Genomic DNA, 25,636 nt, shown 5'->3' with positions numbered 1-25,636 from the left:
GAGACATCACTGTCTCTGGCAACGTGTTCACGTTGAGTGAGAGCTGTTACCACAAGACGTGGCATGAGGCGAAAAGAGCTGAGGGGGAAGAAAATTGAGGTCTAGCAGTGTGTGCGAGCCGACTGGTATGCCCAACTTTTTTTTTTTTTTTTTTTTTTTTTAAGGGTCTCCAACATACTTAACACAAGCTCCAGAGCAATTGGTTTGCGAAGCAGACGTCTCACTTGACTCAGCGGTGTTAACGGTGGGGAGGGATGTGGGTACAATCGGGTTTAATAGGCTTCAGGTTCACGGAAGGAAAAGCTTTTAAGGTCAGCGGATCTTTCCCGCACCTTCCGGATGGACCACTTGCACTCTAGAATTAAGGCAAAAGCGGGATCAGAAGGGTTTCAGATGAATGTGATGGACTGCGTTCTTGCCTGTTTGGCCTCCCTGGCTGTGTTTTGACGGTTTCTCTGCCGAAGACGGGAGGTGTTGGCTAAGCTTGTCAAAGGATATGTATAATGTGATGCGTTTTGGTCTTTTTTTTTTTTTTTTTTTTTGCAGGGTTCAAAAGGCAACAGTGTCTGCCTGTAAATAAGATGAGAAATACTTCTTGTCAATGCTGCCAACATCTGTGAAAATAGGAGAGATTTGACGGAAGTTGTGTGTAATTGTTCACATGCGAAATACATTTTTGTCCTAGCGATTAATAAGCAATCACTTTTCAACAACAGATCAAGCAGATAAGACAACTTTTGTATCAATGAGAAGGTTGACAACTAGACAATTTTACAGATCTAAGATCTATCTTGCACTATATTACTCTCCGACACCATTGAAAACAACACTTTCTGGACAGATTTTTAATTTAGAAATATGGAAACATAATTTATGGGCCAGGTTTGGAGTTTTGTGTAAACCTCAGCAATTTGAGCATGGAAATTGATTTTTTTTTTTTTTTGCTTTATGAGCATCTGAATGATAATCTGTATAGATCATGTTTGGATTTTTTTTTTTTCTTTTAGGAGCATTAAAAGAGCTTTCTTTACTAGCTTAGTATTTCATAAAAAGAGAACCAATGCTGCAATTAGTACAAACTGCTTCCTGTAACCCGGCGCATAAGTAAAAATATTCATATTTGCATCAAGAATTGAAGCCAATGCAGTTATATTAATCACTTGCGTTTTATTTAACATGAACTGATCAAAACAATAAATACATCTGCCTTCATGGTCGTTGGCGCTGACTTCACTACTTCCGCCATTTTGTTTTGATACGCTACTTTTGCATTGTGAAAAGGAGGTATGAAAAGGAAAATAGATATGATTTTTTTTTTTAAACCCAGCCCTAATAATAAGAAGAAAGTCATTCCATCGTAGCTTCTCAAACTAAGCTATCATATTAAATCGTAATCTCACTGAACCAAATCCATTGATTCCACTTTAAACTTTCCTTGTATCGTATCTCACCACGTGTCAAGACACGCATCGAAACACCCTTTCTCTGCGAGATAATTTTTTCAGGTTATGATTGGACCGTGACAGAATTCTATCGTGGCCGTTTTCTTTGTTGACGTGTGTATTTCCACATGCCCTTTTACACACGCGCCAAAATCCATAATTTCTCTGCGACTGGTGGATAATATGCTGAGGTCCGATTATTGCATCTGGAGCAGCGGTCACCAATATGAGATCACTGAGCGCCCTTCAAGCACAGACGGCGACTCCAAGCATCCTTCAATACCGCGCTGAATGCTCAAGCAGCTCGGCGCAGGGCCGCTCTCGCTCCTCCCGACCCTGCGCCGAGACCTCCCTGCCAAAAGATCATTTTCCCTACAGGGATCAATAAAGCGTCACATTAGCCGGCTGATGTACAACAGGGAAGCAAAGCGAGAGCGGCATTACCTGCGCAAATAGCTGCTCCATATTAATCATGCCCGTGATTTGTGAGCGTGCCTAACACATGAGTGCGGCTCCCGCTCGGCGCTAAATGTCACATGGGCTGCGTGCGATGGCGGGGAACTGCTGCGGAGGCGCACAGAGCTGGTGGACTAATAACCACTTGATTTTATTCAAATGGCATTTAAGGTTACATGTAAATATCCGCAAAGCTTTGACGCCTTTGCTTTTTGTGCAACATATGTCCTGCTTAGTGGAACAAAGCCAGCTTAGTTAATTACATTTTTAGTCCATCAATGTATACTGACGCATAGTAATGATTATGCTACTATAGATAGTTTGATAATGATATAGATGCCCTCGCTTAGCAAGATAGATATGCAGATTAGATATGCATATTTGAGTTTCAAGCAAAGCGATACAGAGTAAACGCCACGTTCCTATGAACAGTAAGTGAAATCCATGATTTAAAGACTTGATTGATGATTTACTTTCTAGGCATTTGTTTTTCACAGCAATTACGGCATTTAAAAAAAATCAAGTTCTTTAAACACACTTTGAACTCGTGCAAAGACATGTGTAAACATATTGGGGGAGAGCAATAAGAGGCATGAATTAACCAAAATTATGTGTACCAATGTTTGTTGCGACTTGACGCATCTTGATGTATCAGTTGCTACGCAGTTGCTATGGTCCTTTTGTGCTTTATTTAATATGTCACATAGGCCTGATGTTTGAGAGTAATTAAGCTCGAGTTACTCAGTGACGCGTTGTCAGTACGTCAAACGTTCTTGGGGCGAGAAATGTCAGCTTTTTTGCAGGTTATTTGCCTCCAGTCCTGCACTCTGTAGTTAGATGGAACAGCTGCCTGGCAACATAATTTTTTTGGGGGGGGACAAAAATGAAATGATTTTCAGACTTCCTTGACATGTCATTCAACCAACACAACCACAATTAAATTTGTGATTGGATGATCAATGATTTGGAGATGGAACTTCTTTCTACTTCTATATATTTGCTTTAGGCCGCAGAGGGATACAACTAGTTGTCAGTTTACAGCAAAGCGTTACGCATGTTACTTATGACAGTTCATATATTGGAAGCGGCGGGTGTTTTGGGTGTTTACGAACGTAGTGAATGTGGATTTTTGCGTCAAGGTTCGTTCGTTCAAGGTCGCAAGGACGTTTGCTAGATGATTGCCAACTGTTTTAATGGTCGCTTCCTTGCGATATGAAAAACTGTTTGCGACCATTAAAACTGTTGGCAAATGGTGTTGCGACCTTGAACAAACCCTGATGAAAAAAAAATCAACATTCTCTATGTTCGCAAACACGGAAACCTTCGCCCCTCAGCAGGATATGGGCTTTGTATGTGCCGCCATCTAGTGATTGACAGTGGAATTACACCCAAAATAAGCAGCAAAAATGAGTGGTAATTGAATAAAAAAACTAAATCTGCAAGGTTTGCATTGAATTTGTAAGTCGAGTCACTACCATCATCAAACTTTTTTTCCCTACTCCAGGTACTCCAGTATCGCCCCCACATTCCAAAAACAGACATTTTAGGCTCATTGATTACTCTATATCAGGGCTGGGCAACATCAGTCCTCAAGGGCCGCTGGAGGAGGAGGGAGACATCTTATACATGCAGGAAAGCGCCCCTGGAGGACCGCAGTTGCCCACCCCTGCTTTGTAATGTCTCTTGTTGTGAATAGTTGGTCGGTACTGTATATGCCCTGCAATATCAGTGTCAATCTCCAGCTAACCCTCTACCCAAATGAGGATAAGCAGAATAGAAAATGGATAGATGGATCATACTTTGATCATTGTAACAGGTTTGCTGGGGTTTTATCTTTAAAAACACTCTAGTTACCCCCCCCCCCCCCGCCTCCCATGGAGTGCATGATTGGCCCGTGACTATGAAAAGAGGAACATCCAGATAAGGTCAACTGCATTTTACATGGTTCTCTTCATACATGCTCTTCCATTTTGCTCATTATGTTTCTTTTTAATAGGGGCGCATGAGATCACCGGAGAGAAGGTTAGCTCATGTGGGCCAATGCTGGTCCAAGCAGGAAATGCAATTAAGAAAAACGATCAAGATATCATTAAGGTTAAGTGGAGGGACATGTGTCATGTGCGTCCACTGGCTCTCTTAATGCACCCTTGCACTGAAAGAGTCCAGACACTTCTTCGCTGTCATGAAAAAATGGATGTCTTCAGGCTTGTATACAAATTTGAGTCTGAAATCAAACAACAAAGTCAATCTTTAGTTGTCTACCTATTTCTAAAACCAGCTTCAGTGTTACGTAAAATAGGGGCTGATTTACTTAACAGCCACCCTAAAGTGAGTTTCTCTGCTCATGACTTGATCAGCTCGGCTGAGCGAAGAAACAGAACCACTTCCACGCGAGATACTCAGCTAGCGTGATGAAGACACCTGGGAAAGGTTTTAAACGGTGTTTAAAATAAATTTACGTTTAAAATAGGGGCCTTCCTCGCGGGTGGACCGAGGGGGTCACTTCATACGTGCAGTGCAGATTTGGCCCATCACTGCTTGAATTGAGTCACTTTGAAGATTTAACTTGCCGTTTTTATTTTATAACCACATTTGCAACTTAGTAGGTGTGTCATTTTAAGTGGGATATCTAAAGACTCTTTTTAAATCATAAATGTCTTTAACCCACTTTTGCATGTGCTCTGTCTGTCTCTCTCTCCCCCTCCTGGCTTATTATGTGCAGAGAATTCCAGCCGTCATGTCCTAAATACATGTTAAAATGACATGCTATTATTAGATATTTATTTTAAATATTGATTCCGCCTATGTAATGGCTCTTGTTAATTATGCATCACTTAATTTCAGTGCGTAAGGTAAAGACAGGTTGAGACGCGTCATGTGATCTGCGAGTGTCGTGCACTGTAACTCATTCATGAGGTTTGTCTGACACATTTGAGTCAGTTCAAGTGGAATAGCGGATATGTTATACTGCATGTAAAAAAAAAAAATCGAATTTGTTCTGCATGATTATTTATATTTCGTCAAAGATATATGGGGGGAAACGTACAAAATGAAAGCATAAGAGGGACTTAAGCCACTTTATCCACTATCAATCTTTTTTTTAATGTCCAAATAATATATATATATATATAATTGAAGAGAAGATAATAGCCAAATTTGAATGATTACAAAAATTGTCAAATATATTAAATGAGGCTTCAAAATCGTGAAAAAATTCAAGACATTCTTTAGTTTAGATTTTTGGGTTTTGTTTAATTTTTGTTAGTTTTCAGGGTGGCTCTGTTGGTTTTTCTTAGTTTTAGATGATTTTAACGCGCTCTCGGCCTAAATGGGTTAACAACAACTACTAACCTGCCAAGCAAATTGCAGCAGGTTGTTAATGTTTACAGACGATCGGGGGTGAGGGAGATTGAAGCGTCATTGAAGGATTCATCGATTCTAAAACGATCAGTTTGTGACAGCCCCAAGATGTAACAACAAAATGTGAAAATACTGCAGCACACGCACACAGACACACACAATCAACTTTAGAGGCATTGGATTATTTGGTTCAGCATGGGCAGATTAGAAAGATCATCCTGTGAGTTCTCTCTGATGAAGTCCCAGTAGAAATCTGAAATCAGATCATTCCACTTGTTAATTACCAGTGGCAGCGCAATAAAGCCTCGGCGTCACCCTGCAGGCGACCAAGCCAAGGCGATGCGACCGGTTCATTAGGTGTTGCGTCGTTGTTAAAAGAGCCGAGTGGAGTGCTAATGCTTTATAAATATCTCCCTCGTAGATGAAAGGCGGCTGGTTGTGGGCTCTGTTGCGGCGTAACATCGCAGGCCTATTTAAGTTCTTGTGTCGTCTTTCATTGCCTGCCCGAAAGTTGGCGAGGCAAGTCACTGTGGGAATGATGGACAGCTGGGATGAAGAGGCCACTGGCAGCCATCGGTTCGAGTCCGGCTGACCATTTCTACATTTAAATTTACTCGCACCAGGTTGAGAATACAATAACGGTGCAGGAACCCAACTTTGTAACGAGTAAATACATCAGTAATTTACCCCTCCCCCAATTTTTTTTAAATAATTGCCTATATTAATACAATTGTCTATTATTTGTCTTTTTTTTCCCCATTTTGTACCGCGTTGGCCACCTGAGGGAAGTATATGACTGACTGCTGGATATACTGTTCATTGATATTTCTCAACTCAGCAGTACGGCACTAATATCAGTCGTTCTTCGCAGAGGTTAAAGAATATTTGACTTTGTATACGGTTGTATTGTCTGCCTTCATGTTTGCAGCACTGTTTGTGTTCAATCCATTGCGAAAAGACTTTTATCACCGTATCGTAGATGCTATTTAATGTTAGCATTAAATTTTCAACATGCAGTGATGAATGGGTGTGAGGTTATGAGGGTCGTTTTGAGGAGAGTTTTGTTCGTTACAAAATTTTGAGATGAATATATAATCGGAATTTCAATACGCGATTATTTTGTTTCTCCATAATTGCTCATCCCTGACTGGAGCCTTACCCATGGTGACTTTGGATGAGAGGCGGATTACACCCTGGACTAGTCATCAGCCAATTGCACGTTACAAATAGACAATTCGCACTTAAAGAAGTCAAATGTTATATTATCGTATTCCGCAGTTGTTTTAGCGACACTAGGTGAAGTAAAACGATTCAAAGACACTCATTGTCATGACTAATAGCTTTCAAAAGACAGTGATACATAATGGATGACATTTAAAAGCAGCTTGCCCACCACTGACGAGCATGCATTAGATTCTCAAACTTGCACACACCAGCAAAGTTGGGCTACAAAAGCAGTCTTTGTTTTCCCACAAAAACACCTACATCCCCAGTGTGTGCTATTTGCATGTGATCAAAGCATCAGCCCACTTTCCCCATTCTCTTCCTCAAACCCAACACACTCGCTGCTACCCGCCCTTCCTCAGAAGGACCCCCCCCCCCCCCGCACCCGCCCCCCTCCGAGCCCCTCTTCGCTCCCATTCCCCATTTGTCTGTCTTGTGTTTCATGTTTGCATCAGCTCTGCGGGCATTGTGTTAAATGTGTTTGCTTGTCAAAAGGCGCTAAGAGACACACGCCAGGCATCCAGCATCACACACACACACACACGCACACACATGCGTTACATGCCGCCACTGTCACTTCTGCATCATCACGCTTGTATATAAAGATTGCACAAAAGGTGAAGGACAAAGCCAGATGACAGGTCCGGGTATTCAATGGTGAAGTCAATAATGTGATTATAACGAGGCATCGTTGATGAAGATGGAGACAATAATGTCTCAAATGACTTCCTTCGCTATAAATAGTTGGTGTAAATAGTTGCATTTGTGTTATACAGAATTAATGCTTTACAACTAGAAAATATTTCCCGTGATATGCGCACTGCCCCAATTATGCTGCTTTATTAAGACAAGTCATGGTGTTTTCTGAGTTTGGTCATGTGACATTCACAAACTATATTAATCAGAATACCTTATTTTGACTAGCGGGGCCACATAGAAGATATTGTAGATGTTTTTTTTTTTAATCGACTTGACCTCTAAGGTGTGGTAATGCCCTTGCACAAGGGCAAGGAGAGCCAAATCACAAGTTTATGAAAAAGGACAAAAAAAAAAAAACATGCAGACACTCACACTGAAAAAAACCTGACTAACTCCAGCTCCTTACGTCACTCGCTAGGCCACGCCCCCAAAAGCACACGTTAACACACTCACACTAGAGTGTGTGTACTTTTCTTTCAGTATTATTACACTTTATCATGTCGTCGCTGTCCTGTCACTTTTTTCAGATTATTTTTGCATGATTGGGGTTTCTGTCTTACCGACATCCCATTAACGTGAAAATTAAAAAAAAAATTTGGACATACGTGTTCTTCACAATGCAGTGACAATATACGACTTTATATTGCAATACCAGTCTTCGTTACAATAGGTTTTATTTTTCTATCGATGGACATCTTTGACCCCAAGCTGTTACAGTGAAGAAAATACTATTTATGAAGTCGAGTGTGTATGTGCATGTTTATGTACTTGCACACGTGTGAGCATGCGGCAAGTATAGTGTGTGCGTGCGTGCGTGTGGGTGTGCGAGGAGAATCAATTTAAAACACAATCAAAAGTTAAGAGGGATTAAAGCCAGTGTGCCTGAGATAGTTGAAAATAGCTGCAGAGATTATACTAATGTAATCCAATTTAAAAGCGCCTTCCCCAAATATTTATTATTGAGGCGCCATCTGTTTTGAAGCCTGTAGGGTCAGTCCAACATGCCGTTTGACACCAAACGGGCTATTTTGTTGTCCTACATTCCTCCCTCCATCCTTCCTGTCTGTCAAAATCTTCCAGAATAACCGATTCGCTCTGTCGCGACTTTGTTTGTTCTCCTCGGCAAATCTGGAGTGAGTTTTCAGTTTGGTAGAAGTAAAATTTTAAGGTCGCCCCGATTTCTGTGCCGCTCTGGTGAAAGATTATAACAAGGGGAAAGGAATGGGATGCGTGAATAATGTATTATCCCGTTGTTTGTTTCTGTGTGACGTTGCCTTCATGGGGTCGTCCGAAGACTTAGTTGGAACTTTTGTGACATACTTTCACACGCACAAAAGCCGCATTAATGAGACGAAACGCATCTTCTGTTAAAATAAAGGGCCAGTGCAGAGATGTTACACCTTCAGAGCGCTTTATTCACATTCTTAACTACCATACAAGTGCATAAAATAGTTAAGATTTGTTAATACGAAAATGTTAAAAGCACTCAATCATGTAACGACCCACGGCACATTATACGTGTGGCTGGAAGGCGATTCTCATCACGTGAAGGACAAAACACATTTCACTTTATAGTAGGGATGGATGATTATTGAAAAAAAAAAAGTAGTCACAATTATTTTGATTTATATTGAAATAATGATTAATAAACACGAGCAGTGTTGTACTATACATGCATGGTGATGCACACAATTCAGACAAGAAGAGTAGGAGGAAGCCGTAATTTAACTTCATTAATATAACTTATCTTTCCGTATGTGTTACTACAGTGTTTCTGCGGGAATATTTATTTTAAGTAATATCGCTGCCAGAAATCGATACAAATTTTCTATTAGAAAGTCAATGGGATTTTACATTGATTGTTGCATTAGCAATGTTGATGTTTCTAAAATAAAGTACGTCGTGTATTTAAATACACAATGTGGACATTTCTAGGTTGTTGTGTGATTATTTTTTTACATTAAACTCCAATCGGGGTGACATTAAACAGCTTAAAGCACACTCAGGGAGGACAGAAGACAATTCGGCAAGTTTGCTGCACAAACGATTATGGTGCGTTCTGGGTGCTTTCACAATTGGATGAATTTTTAAACACACTTTGCGCCGTTGAGCACATTAATAATTGGGTTTTTGGGTTTTCTTTTTTTCCTAATGTTGTTGCTTGTGTGTATTATTTTTTTTTGGGTACATTCTGTATTTGGTTTTAGTATTTTTGTTGCCGTATTTTGTAGTTGATTGGCAACTACTTCACCAGCTCTAAACTAAACTCAGTTGGCGTAGACATATTTCCACCCATGATCCTAATAAGAACATTTCTGGAAAAAAATGGATGGATGCTCCAATTTTGTACTGAGCACCCAGGACGGACACTGACATTTGGTACCACTTTCAAATACTGCAGTGACCCAGAGGCCATCTGATGTCAATTCAACATCAATCTGACATCAAAATTATTCAACTGATGTTGAATTGACAAAATCAAGTGACGTAGCTTCCGTGTTGTCTGTGCAGGTAAAAGAAGGTTAGAGCTCTAGGTGTAAGGATGCATGTATGGAGCGACTTTCTCAGCTGGGGCTTTGGCTTTGTGGAGAGGGACTGCCATGAGCGGAGCAAGAGGAGGAGGAGGCTTGGAAGCAGCAGAGATTACTGCATGAGATAGAGCAGGGCCGCTTAAAGAGGATCACTTTATCTTCACACAGGACTTTACATGGCTCCCTCAGGGCTTTTGACTGAGCCACGCGCTTTTTATCCTTCGCTTGATCTCATACACACACACTACTAGAGAGACATACAAACACACATACATGACACAATGGCATACCTTTTTATTTGGGGCACTAATAAGACCCACGCTCTCTTGTTGTTCTACTTCACAGTCATTTATTCAACCCAATACGGTGCTATCATGCCGTTTTAATGATGATGGGATCTTATCTCCTCATTAGTTCTCCTAATGGTATCATAGGGATGTGCTGCCCCCTTTGGGCAAATCTTGGTTTTACACTTGGCTCTAATTAGAGCTCAGGGCAGTTTGGGTCGAATGCGAAAAGTCACATCTTTACTAATGCTAACTCACCAAGTTAAACATTATAAAAAATAAAAGACCATTTAGATTTTTTGTGTTTTCAATAATAATAGATCGAGCTGAACAATCAAAGGTACACTTTTTAATAACTATTTAATAACTCAGCAAGTCATATCCATACTCATTTTTATTGTGGGCTATATCATATTGATAATTTACCTCAGATGGCTGTGAGGACTTTGAATCCAATGTACCAATGTATAATCATCTCATCATACTAGTACATGTACACAATGACCCCTGATTTTTTTACTATATAGTGTATTTATGTGTTTTTATTTGTGTTCTAATTTCCTGGTAATTTAAATTTGTTACAGCTGCAGTTGTTGTGAAATGCACTATATAAATATAGCTAGCTGTATTGTATTGTATATAGTGCCGTGAGCAAGGACATCTTCCAAAAGGGAGTTGTACTGCATCTAGATGCCACAAGATGGTGGCAAAGTACTTAATGCAGAAGATCATAAAGCACCGACGCCATGCATCTAGCATGTACATAATCATTGACCCATGTTACATTTAGCGACTGTATTCAGTTGTAAAATTATTTATTACATAGAAACCATCGTCACACGAGTCTCATCAATAGTGTTCGCTTATTGTAAACTAACGTGACATTACACTTGAGCTAACCAATATCCTCAATAGTACTTGTACTAGTACTTATTAAAGTCACCTTTCGGCATCTTACCCTGTCCTAGTGAACATTCCCTGTGAATTTTTAACACCAAATTGAATTTGAAATCAATAAGTCGTTAAAGATAAAAACTATCACATTTGTTATAAGATAGTGCCTGTCAAATAGAAATACTAGCGTTTAATTTTTGTTAGGGGATTTGCACAAAATAAATGAAAGAAGATATTCTGTCTGTCAAAAGTGAATAAAATGTGAGATTCGGGACAAAAATTTCTGCAGAAACAAAAAAAACGACAAATCTGTTTAGCAAGAAATAACATAAGCACACTTATTTGCTTCAGAGGGCCACAAAACAATAGTTTGGCAGGCTGCATTTTGACACTTGTGATGTGACAATGTGACACAATTGCGGCCTACTTTTGTTTCTCTCCAAAGAAAGAATCCTTTGCAGCAGTTTTCTCTTAAGGTTGGGAACTCTCTGCCCTAAATGATTGGTGACATAAAAGAGAAGAATCCAATTAACTGACATTAAGCATAACTTGCGCCTTTTGGCAAAGTGGAAATTAGGACAATGCTATACAGAGGCTTCATGGAATCATATATGAGTGGCGTTTATTGGCAGTTTCCTCTTGAACTGGAATTCATCTCATCCCAGATGGAGGCGGCCGTGGATTAAGTGAAGATTTTCCTCCTTTTCATAAACAAGTGAATGACACACTAAACCTGCTCAATGAAGCAGACAACAGAGTATTATCTCTACCCAAGCCCTGCCCCCCACCATTTTTCAACATCATCATCTCACCACCAGTCTTCTGCCCACCTGATCATCCAACCTGATTGGTTCTCCGGCTGCACAATGTTGATTAATCAAGATCAAATATTGCATCACACCAGTCGGCAGATTCCAGACACCCTCATTCCGAGACCTTTTTTTTTTTCTTCAATTTTGTTGTTGTTACGTAATGTTACAGCAGATCTAAGGCGGTATATTGGTTAGTGCTAGCTGGTTCTGGAGATGAAATTGGAGTGCTAACAGGATTTGTGAGAGAGAAGGGGAGGGAGGGTGGAAAAAAAAATATATAATTCCTCTGGACACCGAGACTGCCGCCACATTAAGAATGAAAATGGTCTGGAGGGATAGTGGCGAGCACATCAGGTTTTTGAGATATTTTCATTTTTTGTTTTTAAGTTTGACCTACAAAGGCTTGAACAATATGGATTTGTTGTAATTTATGCATAGCGATGACTTTTCAGAAAGGAATTCCACCTGTTGCAAAACCAAACCCCTAATTCATGAATAAATAAACATATTATTAGAATAATTATTTTATTTAGAAAACCTGATGTGGTTGACAAAAAAAAAGATCAAATACGGACTTTTCAGCAGCTACTAGTTTTATAGTAACTACTAAATTTGAAATATTTTTTAAATAATGAAATTATTTTCATATTCATTTTCATTTGACCAAAGTTATTGTTTCACATAATGAATTCTATTAATTTCATTCATGAAAGATTAGTTGTATGGTTTCCATCATTTATTTTTCCCCCCAATTATCGTTATTGCTTTTTACATTTCGATATGTTGATTTATAATTGTGACAGTGTTATGACTTGTTGATATTTAAAAGCAAAGTTTCAGTTTCCCCCAATTAATTATTAAATATCTATTTTTATTTTTGAGAAATCTTGATAATTTTGTACCTAATGAAGTAGCCAGTTATTGTATCAGTGCTGTCATGGAAAATGAACTGCCATTTCCAAATTCATTTCGCAATATTATTTTATTTTTTGTGTTTATTTTTTTTTTTTATTGCAATTTTCTCATTTTGCCAAATAAACACATTTTAATATTTATTTTTCAAAATTATTTTCATTTGCATGAATTTTATGTGATGATCTTTTGGTAGCTTTGTCCCCCTACTCCATCCTGAGTTGTTATGGCGACCAGACAGGATGAGTGCTCCTTCCAAACAGGTCAGGCTGGCTAGCATGACATGTCATGATTTTGTGTCAAGCAAAGTGATTAGCTCATGTTAATTTTGGGATGACACTCTAGTGTGCTAGTTTATGCATTTGCGTCCGTGCGCGCGTGTGTGTGTGTGCGTGTGCCTATGCGCGCGCATGTTACATCATATCCATGTCCGGTTGAGCTGTTTTCCCTCACGTGAGGTGAGAGGATTGAGCGGCCGGGATTGTTCAGGGATTAGTCAACAGGATTTGGCAGATTGAGAAATTAAGGAATACGAGCGCCACTGAGGCAGAGGTCACTTTGCCCTTAAGAGGCGCAAGAAAAAAAAAAAGAAAAACTGAGACACTGCAAGTAAACTTTTTGAGGTCAAAAAAACAACTTGTCCAAATGTGCGCATCCCCACTCAGCCCAACCCAGCCAGCTCCAATCTCCTAATTCCTCTGCCCCGCACATGCACGGCATCACCAGAACGGGAAAGACGTTGCCGGCTGAACAGATGTGGACGTTCCAGCTGTCTGTCCGACTGTGGATCACAAGCTGTTGATTGACCATTTTCTCTTGAGAGCTAAACTCGTCAAAGCGTTCCGGAGGACTTGATTTAAATTTTTTTCCCCCATTTGGGTTGCTTTTACACCCCACAACATTCCAAACTGGAGACGCACTCCGACTCCGATTGCTGGGATCAGCTGATCCAGCTCCAACTCTCTGGTTCTGGTGACTGGGCACCATGTGAGTCTGTTTTGTCGCTCAGAATTTTAATAGGAAATGAAGTGAAGGTGCAGTTAAGTTCAGTTGATGTCTACTTAACTGAAAATTTCATTAGGATTCAATTTCAAATATTTTCATGAATACATTTTGTACGGACGAAACAAAATTCTGATAATCAATTAATCAGTTGGTTAATTAAAAAAAAAAAATAAAATATATTACTTTTTTATCTGAACACTTACAACAATAAGGGTATGAATTTGAAGGCAGAACATTTGACCATTTTACAATACTTTGTCCTTCAGCATTAAATTCGCAAAACAGAGAAGAATTTGCAAAATGTATTGGGGGAGGGTGGGAGTTTGCAGATTTTTTTTATGTTTGAATGTCTATCTTGCAATTGGTGAATGTTAAAAAAAGAACATAAAAATCAGCAAAACTCGGAAGATTTTTCGGCAAAGATTCTTAATTAGTGCGCGTGTATATATATATATATATATATATATATATATATATGTATATATATATATATTTATTCAATTTTTTTATTTAATTTGTATAAACTATGTATTCACGTTTGTAATGCGTATGTGTGTTGGGTTCCACCTGATTTGTGTTTTTTCCCCTCATATTCTGAATTTAAATTTTAACATTTCTGATCGTTTTACGTTATATTTCCCCCCCACCTACCCCGTCCTGTGCTGTCAGGCGGACACAATCATGATTGCATGTGAAGCCAGTTGACCAGATGATAAATTTGAGTGTTAAAGTAAATATGCCCCAATTATAAAATTTTGAAAACCACCAACGATACCAACCCAAAACCTATATCTTATAATCTAAGCCGTTACAATCTAAGCCGGCATTTTCCAAAAGAAACTCCAAATCCAAAAGAAAACGTTGTTATCACGGTAAGTGTCGAAGGAATAAGTGTACTCACAGTTCAGAAGACTGTAACGTTCCCGTGTATTGTTACCAGCCGACGGTGTGACTTTCCAATGAAGAAAACTGTATTCCAACACAAGCGCTTCACGGTACAATCCAACTTCCTTGGCTGTCCAACGACCTTGTTCACTCTTCTGACGTATCTCCCGCCATTAGATCGTTCAGCTAGCAAGCTACGGCCGTGGCTAGCGGGCTAACTAGTTGGCTATGCTAACCGCGCACTGTGGCTTGGTCTGGAACACTGATGCAATTAGCTTTAGCTAAATATCCGTTGGCAACCATTGCGAAGGGTAGTATTATCACGCCGATACACACGAGCGTATGTATTTTTTCCCCTAGCATTATGTCTTAACTTGGGGACTATAAGAATGTCCTTAACAAACTTTCGTCACGTTTTTTTGTATTCACTTTTCAACACGATTGCAGGTGACAGCCAAAAGGTGGAAATCCCGCGGGAGGAGTTGGAGGTGGTCAAGGGCCAGATGGTGGTACTGCGAGCCTGGTACAGCCCAAGCTCGGACATTTCCAAAAACACCGTCATTTGGCACTTTACTGGGAATGAGTCCAAACAGGTGAGACTTTGGCTAAATAAACCACATAAAAAATGTATTCTGTGTCATAGATAGTGTATCTGAAGTTGACTGTGCGCTGACCTCCACTGGAATTGACAATGGTGATCATCTTTAGTAGGATTAAAGACAACACGGTGAATGGAGGTCATTGTGGAACTATTGAAGGGGAATATTCATATATCTAGTAGGGATGATATGGTCCGAGAGTAGCAGGAGAGCAGAGGTTAACCACTGTTGAATGAAAGTAAAATAAAGTAAAACCGCTTACTTGTTCAAGATGTCTGTCACATGGAATCTCTGACTCACGCTACACTTAAGTAGAAGGACCCAGCCAAACTCCACACTAAATACAGCTGGCTTAATTGTAATGCTAATCATTAGCATTTATATTACGGTGCTTCAACCATTAAAGCAACACACTGAACACACATGGTTCAAGAATAAGAGTGTAGGCAGACAATATGACAATACTGACAGTGATATAGTCTTTATCCTCTGCATAGAATAATAGTAGTGCCATACTGATGAGCTCAGAAAGAATTTCAGAGGTTATGAATTGCACTCTAGGTAGGACGTGCCTCACTGCAATATGATTGGCACCACTGTATAGACTTCAAATTAGCATTTGTTCAATAATCGATCAGCAAGGATCTTTTTATTTACATTCGGAGCTCGTCTCTAAGCAAAGTTGGAGGACATCACGCACGTTTTATGGGGTGCGTCAGGTCCTAAAGTTGCTCTTCTGAGATTCAGAATACTGAATCATGTCACGTCTAATTCATTCGGGAGAAAGTGAACTTAATGACATGCTTCATGTGCCCTGTAAATATTAGCACATGCACTGTGTGTGTGTGTGCGTGTATGCGTGATTCTTGGCATGATTAATATAATCTAAACAGTTTCAGTGTCTGATGCCTGGCGGCTTATCTCGCAGAGAAAATCAGAAAAGTCGCCGTTTGCCATCTGCACACATCAGGATTATCTTTATGATGAACGTCCATTTCTGTTTATATGCTAAATCTGCACATGCAAATATGCCCCACAGCCAATGCAATTAAAATGTATGATATGCAGAATTCACCTCTGCCATGTGACTAATTACCAAAGGTGGTTAGTACCGCAGGATATTTATTCCATTATACAATGTATTTACTTAATTCATTCTTATTATATATTCTACAGAGATGTTTAATGTGACATCATTTTGATTTGAGTATTTTTGTTGACGAGAAATGCTGCTAATTGCCACATGTCCATAAAGGTGATCAACTTCAGCTCGGGGGAGGTGGGCCACGGCCAGAACGACTTCAGCAAGCGGGCTGGCTTCAGCGCTGCCATGCCCTCCGCCAACCTCTCCATCTTCATCAACAACACGCAGGAGTCCGACACGGGGCGCTACGTGTGCGACGTCATCATACCCGGAGGCACTGGCATTTCTGGACAGATGCGCCTTAATGTCAAAGGTAACACACCCCTAGCATCACCACTTAAAGGTTACGTTTGATCAAAAATGCCACACAAAGTAACCGCACCACTGCTTGCACTTAATAAAGGCCTCTCTCAAATAGACGCCTACTGTTTCCCGTCAGGAAAACTAACAAAAACACTAAACATTATAATTTATGAGTCGATTAAATTATTTGAAACAAATCTATGTAGAAAATTGTTTAAGGATGAACCCTTTGATTATCGATTAATCGTTTTGCCCAAATTCTTGGAATTTTTATCTCTCAACAGTACGTATGAGGTCAATGAAAGCTGCCTATTTATTTATTTATTTTTAATGTTTTTATTTTTTTTACGTTAAATCAAAACACTTTTGCTAAAATTTTCCAACATGTTGTGCTTTTTATGCACACTATGTCCTATTTTTTGGAAAAAAAAAGGGATGGAAATTTTAAAAACCTTTTTTTCATCCGATTCATCATTCATCGACAAAAATAAAAATATATTATTAAAATAATCTTTACTTGCGTCCCTAATGTTTAATTGAATTCTAAAAATACACTCCCTGACACCTACTCTTTCTGTATTTAGTGAAAAATTAATAATTAATGCCCATACTACTGTATTTGAGAAGATGAAAATGTGAGCGTGTGTCTGTTTTTGATTGATGCACATGTATACATGGTACGTTTGAAGCCTTTGTTGCATCCTGCGGTAGCGTACATACTAACATCTTGTCTTCCCAGTCCCGCCGTCCCCTCCAGTGTGCATCATGACGGGCGAGCCCGTCGTCAATGGCAACGTGACTCTAAGCTGCAAGTCCGCTCACGGGAAGCCCGTCCCTCAGTACAAGTGGACCAAGACCGCCCCCATGCAGGAGGTCTTCTTCTCACCAATGCAGAGTGAGTACTCAACGCATCAACAACTGAGATAATTGACAATGTTTGGAAAAAAGATATTGAGACACCCACTTTAGCAGCTTCAAAATACTTTATGCACTTCACTCACTTTTGAAGTGGTTACACAAGAAAAAACAGATGGCAGATTAAAATGTGGTAAACCTTCGTGATTTTCACATGTTTTCCTCAAAAATGATTAATTAATATGGATTCGTTGAAAACATTTTAATCATGTGCAAACGAAATTCAAGTTGTTTTTTTTACAGTGTAGTTGGTTCGTTTAGTTCGGTCTCCAACTCTTTTTACAAAATGTATTTAAATTAACATTCATACACAAACAGTTCTTCAGGATTAAAGACAAACATATTGTACTTAAACTTTTCCCCAAATAACTCATTGCGGTCATAAAAATGTGTGCGTGAGCATTTCTGGATGTGAGCGTGCCTGTTTTTTTTGGGAGTCAGACAATCCTCCATCACGCATCTCCAGTTGCTCCAAAATGCTGCTGCATTACTCCTATACTGCAGTTCCTTCACTGGCTCCCTGTAAATGTTAGACTTCTTTTTAAGATGATATTATTTGTTTTAAAATCTTTAAATGGTCTCGACCCATCTCACCTTTATGAGCTCTTCTTAAAATTCATTTTTATCCTTTGCCTTTTGACTCCGCGTGTGACTTACTTACGTTCTTTCTGTTTTTGTGCTTTTTACTGTCTTCATTATTCATTTGTTCTTTTGTTTGTTGTTGTATGACTTACTTTTGCGCTATGTACAGCACTTTGCTTAAAGCGGTGGTTGTCTTTTAAAGTGCTTTATAAATACAGTTAAGTTGAGTGTGGTGAAGAGACGTTGCTTGAGGAGTTTTTTGAAGCAGTGCCGCAGATTGGTGGTCAAAATCTAAAGAAAAAAAACATAAAACTCAAAAATTGCACATACTATTGACTATTTGGTGTGTTTCAATACTTTTGTCCATATAGTGCAATTTGACTTGGAAGCTTGTGAGTGACAACTTGAGGGTGCATTCACACCAAAAAGGTCACTTTCCCCTAAAACGGGCCAACGTGACCGTGATTCATCGTCTCCGCCGCACTCCACGGTCTGTAAACAAACTTGTCACATGGTTCGAAAATGCCGCGCAGTGATTGGTCGTACAATTGTTCAGCGAATCTGGAGAGAGCAGCAAGTCACCGTGGAGGACTGTCAAGCTTTTTTTTATGTGCATGCGCTTGTTTGGTGAGTATCCAGGGTGACTATGAATCTGAGTTAAGAGGCTCGTATGCACAACAGACCGGCGAGACGGCGGATTTTAAATAATATAAATATCCTGATTGATGATAGAGAATTTGACATTGCAGGATTTTGATCTGTGGATGAAGTGCCATTTTATGATGCAGACAACAAAGAGATTCACATCAAAATTCCAGGATTGTTTTCCAAAAAAAAAGACCAAAATGAAATGTTGATGTACACTTCAAAATGTCTCTGAATAAATGCGGGTTTGACGTTAAATTTGAAGTTAAGCTTATATAACGTTCAGTATGTACGAAAACCGCACACTCTCTGAGAGGATTAAACAAATGGACATGATAATTAGAGCGCTTTAGGCTTGTTTGTTGGCTCACTTCACCGGCTTTCTTTTTATTTACACATTTGGCTCAGGGGCATTTACTAAAACTTGCACTAACAAAAATATGCCACTAAAAATATAGATGCTAAAATAAAAGAGGGGGTGTCGTATTTTATTTCTATTTTACAACTGCACACTGTATATATTGATTATATATATATATATTGCACCACTTTGGACGACCTCGTGATTAGTCACTTGTTTTTATCAACTTAAAAAAAAATAAATTAAAAACAGCTTTGACTTATATCAGTTTCACGTGAATGTCGTTTACATTGTAAGTGGGAGACATAACTATATGAAGTCCAAAGTTTTTTAAGTGACAAATATCCTTCAATATTAAAATTACACTTTTTTTTCTTACTGTGACACCAAAAGGGGTGCAACAACAGAATGATTTTAGTATGTCAGTCTTTTAGTGACCATGACATCATTATCGTGTCAAAGCAAAGGCAAACATGATGTCCAAATGTCATGCACCTCGCCGCTGACCCCAACACAACATAGTTGACTCAGCGTCCTTACATCACCATCATCACATCGCAGACAAAACCTTTTGGGCTGGGTTTGGTCTATAAGAGCTCCAAAAAAAAGGCTTTTGTAAATAGTACAGGCAATGATTTAAGCAACATTAGTCATAGCAAAACACCTCAGCACTTTAACTTAGGCCTGCTGCCCAAAATAGAAAGTGACTAAACTGGACAATCGTCAAAAAAAATACAATCAGCGAATCCTCCACTTCCACTGTTCTATTGACCGACCAACTCACTGCGACTGAAAAATTCCGACCCTGATTGTATTTATTGAGAAGTAGATCTGTGCATTAGCCATTAACGAACGCTGAATCAGAATTTTCCCAATCAAGTTAGAATATTCAGAGTGTTGTTGTGTTGTCGCATATTGTCGTCAACGAGAACTGTTCAAATGGCCGGCATGTCTCTGTACGTGTGACATATCTAAATGGCAACATGGATGCCGTACATGAGAAGCGAACTAGCTTAGCGCTAGCTAGGATGAGGCTAGTAGCAATGTAGATGGATTTAAAATCGTACCAATGGAAAAGACATTCTTTGTTCTGCTGTTGCTAAGGATACAGTTGACTTTGTTCCTGTATTCAAGTTTAAAATGTAATTCTTTCAATGCGTTTAGTTTTACAGTAAAGACAATCTGGGTTGTCATTAAACTTTTAGCGTGGACAGAAGAACAAACTGTTTTTTTTTTTTTGTCTTTGATTAATACAGTATGTCACCTTTATGGTTTTACGATGGTGACAGATTATTTCAATTTCCTGCGATTATTTTTTTTTTTTGGTAAATCCAAACAGGCATGAGGTGGAGTGTGGTCCTGGCGTTGTAGGTTCCCCGAACTAGCGCTGAAAGCGGAAATATGAAAAAAAAAAAAAAAGAAGTCCATTTAAATCTTTTGCGTTGCCCTTTGTGGCCATCTGCTTCTGAACGAGAGGACTTAGCATCGATTGATGTGCATCATTCATCTCTTTATGAAAGTCTCTCTATAAAGTCTTTAGATTTAGCAAATGAAAGCTACTCCCTCTGATTGACGTTGTTCATTTTGGTTGAAAACTTGATAAATACAACACTTGAGTCCGAATGTCATCCTTTTAGCGGCACTTTAATATATGCTCTCGCTTTCCTTTCATATTGGAACTTTCCTGCTTATCTTTTCATTTAGCTATCTCTCTTTCTTTCTTTCTTTCTCTCTCCCCTCTTTTCCTGTTTTGTGCCTAATCTAACATGACCCATGTCATTACTTGCTCAGCCCCTCTAAGAGCCCTAAGTTGGATTTGGGCCTGAGCGCTTCTCTTCCCCTCCTCCTCCCGTCCACCTCGTGTGTATCCCACGGTGCCATTCTTGTTCATTTTTATCTTTTTTTTTTTTTCTTTCTCTCATCACATATAACACACACACAAAAGAATGGAGGCCATGCCCTCAGCCAATACTGGTCCTGGGTTTTATGGGTAAGGGTTTCACCTCATTCATCCCTCCATCCTAAATCTATTTTTTTTTTTCAAGTTTTAAAGGAGAAATGAGTGTAAGTCAGATGATAATGTCAACATTAAAGCTTTTAATTTATTCATTTAATCAGCAATTGCATGTGTTTGATTTGCCCCATTATGGAAGAAAAGTGGGTCAGTTTTCTCCTTTCAAACTTTACTTGTCTACTATTACCGGTATGTGTCTTGTGTTAGGTTGTCATTGCCGCGGAATCATTGCTCTGTATTACATACAAAATCTTGTGTTAGCTTGTTATCCTTTTCACTAGACAGTTTCTTGATTTTGTGATAGTACCAAGATATGGTCATTGGTGAATGGTTACCACAGTGTTGGATGTAGTGTTCTTTTTTTTTTTTAAACTACTTAATATGAATGTTTACTGATCACAAAAAAAACATGTAGGAATGTGCGTGTGTGTGCTGTGATGTGATAAGATTATTAGCGCTTTTAAGTCCTTAAAGACCATTGTATGTTTATGGTGGTGTTTACACATGAGCGAAATAATATTTGCCTCTTGTTGTTAGGCAGAGTTCATTTGTGTTAATTTTCTACTCTGGATTGGATATAAACATGCCGCTGTATGTTTATAATTTAAATTGTGGAAATAAAAAAAAACATAAAAAAATAGCTTAAAACAAATACCAATTCATTAAATTTGCTACAAAAATTAATAATACAGTTAATCATTTATTGAATTTGATTCTTGATTAGTTATAGCGCTAGTTTTCAATGTTAGTAATTGGTGATTATTTAAGATTAAGATGTATAAAGAACTTAAATGTCCTGGTCCGGGGGCTCCATTAGGGAGATTCTCAAATCCTGGGGTGTCATTGGAGTGTCTTCAGGGATTTCCAGTTGCGTCGTTGATCCGGACCCAAATGAGCCATCTCTCGATGCCTCAACTAGCCACCAGCCGATTCAAAACACCTTTTCGTTGCAGAGTCTAAAGCACTCCTTCGATTGATAAGAGCCAATGTCAGCTGTCTCAGGGCCCCCGTCAGCAATTGCCTGGGTTGCCCGCCCTGTCGTGGCATCTCTGGTCTCGACCAGGGGTCATTGTTCATCACAATTCCACAAAGCATGTTTTCCCAAAAACAACAAAATGACAACATGCCTCAATGTGTTGTCTGAAGATTGAGGATTGAGGCGGAGGATTTGGCCTTCTTAACATTTTTTTTTTTATAATGGCGGTGTTTTAAAGGCAGATGCTGCAACAGGGAACAGATTTTGTTGAATGGTAATACTGTGAAAGCACAGCGGCGGACACACGCGCTAGCCGCGGTGTCGCGACCTTTGTGTGCAAAAATATGAGACGAAAATCTGGCGAGCGAACAAGCTCGTGCGATGGAGAGTGGTGTGCGTACGCCTTCTGCCAAACTGGCTGTTGGAAACGTACCAGAGGTGGATTAAATGGCGGCTTAATGGCAGGAAACAGTAACTAATGAGTCAACATGAGTGTCATATCCGCACAATGCTGGTGTCATGACACAAAGCTACTTTTACTTCCTGTATGTGAGGAAGAACAAAATGAAAACTAAAAACAACACGTTCCTTAGACAAGGCATGTATGCAGTAATATTTCAGCACAGAATAAATAAATGTGACATTTGACCCCGTTTTTGTGTTTTCAATTTAGGGCTCTTGCTGCCATGTTTCACCGCCATCTTTCTGCTACAGATACCTGAAGGGGACAAACTTAGCGAACATAGTTCCTCAACATCATGCCTACAGCATATGTCACAAATGCAGTGTACTTACTATAAGTCGTTTGTAATGTAATTTTGCTTGAAAAAATGGGTGCACATCCTTCAAAAGTCATGTCATTGCATTCTGTCAGTTCACCAGTAGATGGCACTAAATTCTACACACTGTCCTTTTAAGTTATTTTTGAACGAATTAAAACATTCAAAATTTTGAACAGAGTAAAAATAAAACCATGAAATATAAATACCTAAACCGAAATAAAAATAATCCAATACAATGCAATACATTCAGTGAATTCATTACATTTTAGTTGTGTTTCTGCTAATTTAAAGAAACCACTACATACAGTAGTCTGAAGTCAAGATGTTTCATCAGTCGTTGTGAACAAGTGATTGTGATCGTGACAATATGCGTGCGCGTCCGTGTGTGTTGGTTCGCAGACGAGAGACAAGGCACCCTGCGGCTAAGCAACCTGACCAAAAGCATGTCGGGGAAGTACATCTGCCGAGCCAGCAACACAGCAGGCTCCGACAGCTGCTCCATTAACCTGGAGGTTATCACTTGTGTGTACACACACACACACACAAACACACACGGCACTCCAATCACAGGACTCCAGCAGTTGTGATTAACACATTGTGTGTTGTCTTGTTGTTTTGTAGCTTCCAACGCAGGCATGATAGCGGCGGCCACGCTGGGCTCCATGGTGGGACTGGTCGCCATGGTGCTCTTCCTCATATTCGTCCTGAGGAGGAAGCGGGACACTGAGGAGGAGACAGCCAATGAGATTAAGTGAGAAGTCTTTAAAATAAAATAAAAACATCTTTTAATCCCTATCACCATTCAGTTTTAATTTGTTTATGTATTTATAATGGCATGCGTTATAAGCGATTTTTTTGGATTTCGTGGGACAGGTCCCTATCCCGAGCTAATAGTTATGGGCAACTATATTAAGTCTATCTGTATTGTACTGCCCCCCGATGGCCAAGGCACGCACAGCAGGACACCAATATAATAGTTTTTGCGCCGTCTGTGTACAGGGAGGATGCTCAGGCTCCGAAGCGAGTGTCATGGGCAAAGAGCAACACAGGCTCGGACATAGTCTCCAAGAATGGTACGTTGTCATCCATCGCCACCAGCCCACGGCCCGGAGACCACCTCAACCGCCAGCCCACGTTCCACTACCCCTATTCGCCCTCGTCCACAACTGACGCGGGCTCCGTCATCAACGCCTACCAGCTGCGCCCGGGTGAGGCCAACACCCTGCGTGGCCTGCCGGGCTACAACGTGGGCGGGACACCGTCGCGTAAACACAAGCGGCCTCCCGTCGCCAACGGGGGCCCGCCCCAGATGGTCCGCCTGCCCCCAGTCAGGACGGAGGGTGCTCAGCCTCAGACGCCGCCCGCCTTCACAGCATCCCCGCGGGCCAGCTCGTCGTCCACACTAACCCGGACGGGCACGGTGGCCGTCATGGTGCCTGCGCAGAGCCAAGCGGGCTCTCTGGTGTAGTGGCCTGTGATTGGACAGCAAGAAGGGGGCGGGCTCTAACGTTTTTCTGCCTTGTAATTGGACTTCTCTTTGGCCTCCTGCAAGGACATTCTTTTTATTCATCATATTAACTCAGCACATTTTTAATTTTCACTACATTTGTTTTTAGTTTTCCGAAGAGCAAACAGCTTAGGTTGTGTAGGCACATTCATGTTGATGTTTCTCAGGCTTAGAAAAAAAATGGCTCCAAAGTAAAACAAAAAACACTAAATGAAATTTCAGGTTTTTATATAGAATTTAATGGTCATGGAGCACTGGATGTGTTGCCTGTGATGGTAGACAGAATGTAAGCAAAAAGAAAATAGTGAACATAATTAGTGTTGCACTGTTTTTGATTATTACTGACAGGTAATGTACGAGGGCCTAGAGACATCCCATAATCGGCCATGTTTTCTGCTGGTGGTGTAGTGGAATTGATACTACTGAAAAATGATGTATACCGTACATATGGTTTTATTTGCATATGTTGAGCAGCTACATGTAGCATTTGAAATACAGTTTGGATGGTTGACAGTTGTTTTCCAATTAAAAAAAAAAAAAAGAAAACATTGTTACATTGTGTGTCTCTCTGACTCTGTGTGCCCTCTGACTGACTGGTGACCAATCCGGGTTGAAGTCTGCCTTTCACCTGGATTCAGCTGCAATAACAGGCAACCCTGCACATCATCAGCGCAAAGGATTATTGGCTGCCCTCTCCCCTCACTGTCGGACATCTACACCGCCCGGTGCCTCAGCAGGGCTCCCAATATCGTCAAAGACAATACCCACCCGAACTCACACCTGTTCGACCTGATGCCCTCTGGCAGGCGCTACAGGTGCATCAAATCAAGGACCAATAGACTGAGAAACAGTTTCTTCCCAAGAGCCATCTCCATTCTAAACTCACACACACACACACACACGACCACCCGTACCTTGCAGAACAGCAACGTGATGTGTTTTTATATACCCTATTCAGTATTATTTTCCATTGCACTAACTGAATTATTGTTGTATTGCACTGGAGAGGGGAGCTCTCTAATCTCGTTGCACACTTGAGTACAATGACAATAAAGGGATTTCTGATTCTGATTAGCAATATAGAAAATGGATGGATTCTGATTAACGGAGCATATTTGTCACATATACCAAGGCAGCTTGTTTGTTTGCAGGGTAATGCTATTTGGCTGCCTTCTTCTTCAATTAGGGCGATTAAAAGTTGCTCTGAATTGTCACTGTTATGATGAGTTGGGCTTTGCAAAACCTGAGGTCTGTTGTAGTACCAAGACTGACCTGAAAGGCAGTACTGAGTTACGACTTTC

At 40.0% G+C, this 25,636-nt stretch overlaps 1 protein-coding gene across 1 annotated transcript in view; it reads left to right on the top strand.

Moving 5' to 3' along the window:
- Window positions 1–25,266, top strand: part of esamb (endothelial cell adhesion molecule b) — a 46,479-nt gene extending 21,213 nt beyond the window's left edge. Inside the window, exons 3-8 of the mRNA XM_088300028.1 lie at window positions 14,955–15,100; window positions 16,362–16,563; window positions 17,293–17,448; window positions 23,228–23,350; window positions 23,450–23,579; window positions 23,828–25,266. Of these exons, the coding sequence (XP_088156154.1) occupies window positions 14,955–15,100; window positions 16,362–16,563; window positions 17,293–17,448; window positions 23,228–23,350; window positions 23,450–23,579; window positions 23,828–24,296 (1,226 nt within the window). The 3' untranslated portion in view covers window positions 24,297–25,266. The remainder of the gene's footprint in view (window positions 1–14,954; window positions 15,101–16,361; window positions 16,564–17,292; window positions 17,449–23,227; window positions 23,351–23,449; window positions 23,580–23,827) is intronic.
- Window positions 25,267–25,636: the final 370 nt, after the last annotated feature.

Source organism: Idiotropiscis lumnitzeri, chromosome 7 (assembly GCF_059441095.1).
Source record: "Idiotropiscis lumnitzeri isolate Australia: NSW breed Sydney's pygmy pipehorse chromosome 7, RoL_Ilum_1.0, whole genome shotgun sequence".
Classification (NCBI taxonomy): domain Eukaryota; kingdom Metazoa; phylum Chordata; class Actinopteri; order Syngnathiformes; family Syngnathidae; genus Idiotropiscis; species Idiotropiscis lumnitzeri.
The sequence above is the reverse complement of the archived record's forward strand: the minus strand, read 5'-3'. Positions and strand labels throughout refer to the sequence as shown.